Below are 7,328 nucleotides of genomic sequence, written 5' to 3' on the forward strand. Positions count from 1 at the left end.
TAGTGGTCCCTATTTTTCTACTTGCATTTTTTACGTGCTTTCGAACTGCTAGGTTGGCAGAAGCTGGGACAAGTAACAGGCACTCACTCTGCTACGTGGCACTCGGGATTTGACCCGCCAAACTGCCAACCTTCTGATCGACAAGCTCAGAATCCTAACCCACTGAGCCACCACGTCCCCCTTATCTGACCTTGGCTGACCTCAAAAAGCTAAGAATGGAAACTAATCAAGGAGAGAAGCAATCTAGAACTAAGGAGAAACTTTATGACAGTTAGAACAAGTAACCAGTGGAACAACCTGCCTCCAGAAGCTGTGAATGCTCCAACACTGGAAGTTTTTAAGAAGAGACTGGACAGCCATTTGTCTGAAATGGTATAGGATTTCTTGTCTGAGCAGAGGGGTTGGACTAGATGACCTCCAAGGTCCCTTCCAACTTCTTCTTCTTCTTCTTCTTATTATTATTATTATTATTATTATTATTATTATTATTATTATTAGTAGTAGTAGTAGTAGTAGTAGTAGTAGTAGTAGTAGTAAACTTGGGTGAGAAACTAAGGAGACACCCAGAATTTCAGACACAAAAGTTGAAAAAGCATCCTGAAAGAGTGCAAATGGAAACCACTTCCACACTAACGTCAGGAAATGTGTTGTCATGACCACAGTCATTAAACACTTTTGACATTGATGTCAAAAAGGCTACCTGGAAATACCAAGAAGTCACCAAGAATCAACCTAGACTTGGAAAAAAAATGATTTTTTAAACCCAGGAGATCTTTTAACATATTGTCTATTTAAGGTTTTTTTTTTACTTGAAAACAAACAAATCTCATTGTTCCAACCTGACAACATGATTTAAATGCTTGGCACTGTTCCCACTGTTAAAAATTCAAGCAAAGTCTCTAGAGACTCTGTAGGACAAGCCAAGCTGAGACATCAAATGCCTATCTGCTTAACCATATACGATTATCTATATTGGATGAGATTCCTTCATCCTCTTTTTTTCGTGGTCTCGAAAACGTTTACTTAAACTTCCAAGAGTCAAGAAAACTACTTCATGGAAGGCTTCCAGAACTGCTATAAAATCCATCCGATCGGTTAATCTCTGATCGGTTAATCTCTGGTGGTTCGTGCTTTTTTAAAGTGTTTGCTTAGCAGTGTGAAACCAGTAATTATGCAGTTACAATTTAATGCCCTCCCAACCTGCCCCCGTGACCTATTTAAACCATGCATAAAACACAAAGGACTCTATAAAATCGGGTCCCAACACCTGGGCCGTAGCCCACTACAGGGCATGACCAATTCAGAAGCGGGCTGCAAAAATGTTGGGTGAGAACATCTGCATGCAGCTTCACTTGAGCAAGCAGTGAGCACTTGCGTGCAAAGCTCCATTTGTGCAAGCGGCCTGCCATTCACACAGAATATTTCCTCTTCCCCCCACCCTGGTCTACCAACCCCAAAAGGTTGGAAACCGTTGCTATAAAGCAAACTATGGTTTAACACAACAGGCCAACAGCACGGTAGGTTGCGAGCAAACATATTTCATGATTTCGCTGTTAGCAGTATGAAACATATGCTTCTGTTCATCTTGATTAGAGTCACGTGGTTCTTCTATATAAAACTGAAAACTTACCTATCTATTTGTCTGTGATTGAATGCAGTCTCGACTCCCAGGATGGAGGCAGTGCATTCCAGAGAAGCAAGAAACAACTCAGCTCAGATAGTTTGTGTGGGAGAAAGAGGGTGAAGACAGCTCCTCCCTAATACTTTCCAGAGCATATGCTTTATCAGGGTGATAAAGTAAGGTAAAGGTAAAGGTTCCCCTGCACATGCGTGCTAGTCGTTTCTGACTCTAGGGGCTGGTGCTCATCTCCGTTTCAAAGCCGAAGAGCCAGCGCTTGTCTGAGGACGTCTCCGTGGTCATGTGGCCAGCATGACTAGACGCCAAAGGCACACGGAATGCTGTTACCTTCCCACCATAGTGGTCCCTATTTTTCTACTTGCATTTTTTACGTGCTTTCGAACTGCTAGGTTGGCAGAAGCTGGGACGAGTAACAGGTGTTCACTCTGTTATGCAGCACTCGGGATTCGACCCGCCAAACTGCCGGCCTTCTGATCGACAAGCTCAGCGTCCTAACCCACTGAGCCACCTTGTCAGGGTGATAGTCTGCTTTAATTATTATTTATTAAATAATTAAATAATTAAATTAGGCAAGGATCTATCTGTAGGTGAGGGAACAATAAAGAATTCCGCTTGGGGGAATCACTATGCACCTTTCTTGGTTTTTGGAGTCTGATATTGTCTGAGTAATTTACTATGTAGATGAAAGGAGTCTCTACAGATTATAGTTAAAATAAACTCAAGCATTTTGTGCAAAAAAAAAACAAGGATAGCTTCAATCACACAGTTGTGATTGCCATCTTGAATTTTTAATCCTATCTCTTAGACACCCAGATAGATTTTCTCTCAGATCCATTTTACTTCTATTTTTTTTCCTTTTCAAGCACCTATCTTTCCCCAAAGCAGGTATGCAACATAATCTTTCCGTAGCACAGAAATGTATTTCCTTTAGTAATTTTTTTTACAATACCTACTCAACCCAAAAAAGTACACTTGTATTATTGAAAGATAAAGCATTCCAAAATGTAAAATCAATGCAAATACAGTTTTTAAATAATAGTTGCAAAACTCTATTGACCAAGTGTATTCATTAGATTTTACTCAATATTTATTTTTATTTATTTATTTTTATTTATTTAGATTTATATACCGCCCTTTCCCGAAGGACTCAGGGCGGTTTACAGGATATTTAAAAGAAAATCAATACAAAAGTTAAAAACAAATTAAAAAAGATTAAATGAGACCCTGAGAAAAATAAAAACCCAGTTAAAATTAAAATTAAAAGTTTTAGGAACAACTTTTGATTTCAAACGGTGGGGAGTCAGGAAAGTAGAAAAGAAAATTGTATAAATTTTTATCAGGGGAAAACAAGTCAAACTCTCCGCACCATAGTGGTTTCAACCATTAAGATTCTTATTCTGCAAATAAGTAAAACTAATAGTTTTATTATATGTTTTCTGAGGGTGGGTGAGTAACCTCTTTTCTAGATATGTCTTCGAGAAAAACACTAAAAATATTTTATCTGAGCTTAAAACCAAAATAGTCTCCTTCCCTATAGGTCCACGTCCAAATTCAAAATTAAGTTTCAGGGTTGGTTTTTTTTAATGGATCAAGACAATTTTCACTATTCAATGAATGGCCCCAAGTTTTTCCAGAAATAAATTGGAAGTGATCTATCCACCATCAAAATTCCACAACTTCCCATTCTGGATTATTTTGTTCAAAAAAATAAAAAATCCTTAGACCGCCTCTGAAAAGACTGGCTTGCTATTTTTATTTCTTTCATAAAAGGGGACATATGTCTTCTTATGAAAGAGGTCTCCCATGTTGGTTCACTCCTACGGGATGGGAAAAAGCTGGGCTTAAGAAAAAATAAAGAGTTGCTGCTGGGTTTGGTGCGCGCAGCTGAGGAAATAACACTGTTGAGGAAATATAATTAGGAGTGTATATTGGCAGCAATCACACAAAGGCATGAAAAACCAAAACAGATGAAATTTCCAGTAGAGAAGGATGACCACAGAGATAGCAGTGGAAAAGTCTTGAAGGATGGAAGATTACATGTATTTTGGCTGTGTGATTTATAGAAACTCCCCAACCAGTTCAACAGGTAAATGCAGTTACTAAACCAGTGATAAGGTGCTGATCCTTAGTCATCAAAACATGTCAGTTTAACTTTACATACCTAACTGCTTCTAGAGACAGATTCTGGAAAGAAACACCTGATAATTGCAGAAATCAACACTGATTATTTGATCAAACAGATCAGAGATCCCCAACCTTTTTGGGACCAGGAACCAGTTCCATGGAGAGAGGTTTTTCCGTGGACTGGAGGAAGCGTGGTTTTGTGTGTTGCCTGCATCCCGCGGATGCAGTAAATAATTTATGCTTAACTTGTTAGTAATTAAAATTTAGCCATGTAATTGTTTAGAAACAAGCCAATATAAGGAAGTAGATCGCGTCTGCCAAAAATAAATCATGTCAGACTAACTTCTTATCTTTCCATGACAGAATGCCTATTTTAGTAGACCAAGGGAATTTTGTAGATGTAAGTGTAATTTGATCTCATTAGCATATTTAACAAGGCCTTCTACGATATGACAGTGGACAAGACAGATAAATATGGACTTGAGGATGTTAAAGCCTGCTGGATTTGAACTGGCTGTACAGCCAAATGGAGTTCGTAAATGGTTCTGCATTAATCTGGAGGAAATAGTCCAATGCTATTTCACATCTTATTAAATGACCTAGAGAAGGGTTTCTCGACCTTGACAACTTTAAGACACGTAGACTTCAATTCCCAGAATTCCCCTGCCAGTTTTTGAGATATTGGTAATCTGCTGCCATTTTGCTCCTAAGCCAGAGGTGTCAAAGGAGGATGGGGGGTGTCACGTGCAGGCCACGCCCACCCAACTCTGCAAAGGCAAAAAAAACCTCATGATACATCACAATACGTCATGTGATGCAATTGAGTTTGACACCCATGCCCTAAGGCTTCTCTTTTGCAAGTGAAAAATGTTCACCACATTGAACAATGTAGGATCGGGCTTCCGGGTTCTTTCCAACTGTCATTCCAGCTTCTCCGTATCTTATTTAAAGAACTAACACAATACCGGTAGTTCTTGACTTACCATAGTTCATTTAGTGACCATTCAAAGTTACAAAGGCACTGAAAAAGTGACTTATGACTGTTTTGTACACTTACCACAGTTGCAACCTCCCCATGGTCACATGACCAAAATTCAGATGCTTGGCAGATGCTTGATTCCTATTTATGAGGGCTGCAGTGTCCTAGGGTCATGTAATCACCTATTGCAACCTTCTGACGAGCAAAGTCAATGGGGAAGCCAGATTCACTTAACAACCATGTTACTAACCACGGCAGTCATTTCTTTAACAAGGTCATAAAATGGGGCAAGACTCACTTAAAACTGTCTCAATTAGTTAACAGAAATTTTGGGCTCAGTCGTGGTCGTGTGTCGAGGACTACCTGTTCTCTGTGAAAATGGACCAATCAGCACAGAGAACAATGGAACAATTACAGTATTTTGCACTGTGCTTCTCTTACTTTTGCCAATGCTTGATCATGGGATTCTGCAGTAGTGATCCCGCTGCTGGATCGCTAGTGTTTCCAAATTCTTCTCACATGCACAGTCCCAACACTCCCAAACTAGTACTTATGTGTTTGGTTCTATTAATTCAGGTATAGGAACTGTCACACTGTCATCCCTGAACTTCATCCTGTCAGATGTAGATCCAATGTGAGGTAAATCTGAATTTTGGCCTCTAAAGTGAAAGCCAGATCCTCCAGTCTGGTATAACTCACACATCTGATAAGCATCTGATAAGCATCTAGGTCAGAGTTTCCCTACCTTGGCAACCTGAAGAGGGAGCAGCACTATTCTCTGTTGCAAGCAAGGACAGAGGATAGAAAGGGTACAGAGAAGAGCAACAAAGATGATTAGGGGGCTGGAGGCTAAAACACATAGGGAACGGTTGCTGGAATTGGGTATGTGTAGTTTAATGAAGAGAAGGGTGAGGGGTGACATGATAGCAGTCTTCCAATATCTCAGGGGCTACCACAAAGAGGGAGTCAAGCTATTCTCCAAAGCACCTGAAAGCAGGACAAGAAGCAAAGGATGGAAACTAGTCAAGGAGAGAAGCAACCTAGAACTCAGGAGAAACTTCCTGACAGTTAGAACAATTAACCAGTGGAACAACCTGCCTCCAGAAGTGGTGAATGCTCCAACACTGGAGGTTTTTAAGAAGAGACTGAACAGCCATTTGCCTGAAATGGTATAAGGTTTCCTGCCTGAGCAGGGGGTTGGACTAGATGACCTCCAAGGTCCCTTCCAACTTTTTTTTATTTTTATTATTATTATTATTATTATTATTATTATTATTATTATTATTATTATTATTATTATTATTATTATTATTAAATGCTTTGAAATGGAAAAATAAAGGAGGCACAGGCTGAATAGTAGGAAGCAACAGCAAACAGTATCTGCCTTGATGCAAAACAAAAAAACCTTATTAGTTCATGAAGCTGCAAGGAGTCCTGCTCGACTCAACTGAGCCTTTGCCTTTTAAAATACCTACCCAGACAGTCCTTATTGAAGAAAAAAGGTTTTAGCACTATCAAAAAACACAACACAGCAGGACTTTGAGGATGGGCCACCAAGGAAAGGATTTACTTTTCAGCTGCCTCTTTTACAAAATTTTCCAAACCTCTGGGAGATGACATCTTTCCATTCATGCCTGTATTTTTCCACCGAGTCCTTCATGAACCCATAAAATAAAATGAATAACGGAAACAAAATCCACTGTTGAGGGAGGGGCAGAAGAGTACCACAAACTGTTTCTAACGACACCGCTCATACGATCTTTTGTCCGTCCATCCTCCCAACGAAAACCTCTGTTGGGACATTCTGCCTCGTTTTCAGGAGATAATGTTTTGCCCACGAAATATCCTTAGTTTAGGCTCAGTTAGAAGAAGACGAAAAACTAAGGAAGGGGGGGGGGGAAATGTTAGCCATTGCTTTCAATCTCCTCCGGGATTGCCTCCCGGCGCGTAAAAGATAGTCTGATCGGCGGAGTTGGTCAAAGAACCAAGACTGCATCGTTCAAATGACTGCACAGTGACCTGCGTCTCGTCTGAAAGCGGTCCCCGTTTTGCAGCGGGCGCGCCTTGCAAAGACGGTTCTGCAAATCGTCCCCACGATGCTTTTGCAAAACCCTGGGCTGCAATAACCTCAATGGTGAACCCCAAAACCTCGACACGGGACTAAAAAAGAAATAAAAGAAATAAAGCCCTCCTCGTTTTCCTTCTGGACCCACCGCCCGCTCCCCACCTCCACCCCCAGCCTCCCCCAACTCGAGAGAATCCGTTTGCCAAGTACGGTACCTAATTCTTCTCTGGCCGGCGTCCCCATCGCGCCGTCTCTATGGTACCTTCCTCTCTCTTCCGCCAATGTGGAACCCGAGCGCCAAAGGAACAACCGCGCCTGCGCAGTTCAAGGCTGCCCGACACTTGCTGCTAGCTGTACAGTACTGCACAGTGTACAGTCGCCTTCGATATCATAGATATGCTTAAGTGCTAGACGGGCAGAGGAGGTGGCTATCATCCCATCTAGGGCCTTTCAACTGGGGGAGGATCATGGGACTTCCAGCAGAACTGGGAGTCCTATGCTGGGGAGTGTCTTCTTTGGGG

General features: G+C 41.1%; 1 protein-coding gene across 1 annotated transcript in view; it reads right to left on the minus strand.

Moving 5' to 3' along the window:
* SLC36A4 (solute carrier family 36 member 4) overlaps positions 1-7,068 on the minus strand; it is a 58,787-nt gene extending 51,719 nt beyond the window's left edge. Inside the window, exon 1 of the mRNA XM_081326908.1 lies at positions 7,023-7,068. Coding sequence (XP_081183034.1) covers positions 7,023-7,050 — 28 coding nt within the window. The 5' untranslated portion in view covers positions 7,051-7,068. The remainder of the gene's footprint in view (positions 1-7,022) is intronic.
* Positions 7,069-7,328: the final 260 nt, after the last annotated feature.

Source organism: Vipera berus (assembly GCF_964194415.1).
Source record: "Vipera berus genome assembly, chromosome: 4".
Lineage (NCBI taxonomy): Eukaryota > Metazoa > Chordata > Lepidosauria > Squamata > Viperidae > Vipera > Vipera berus.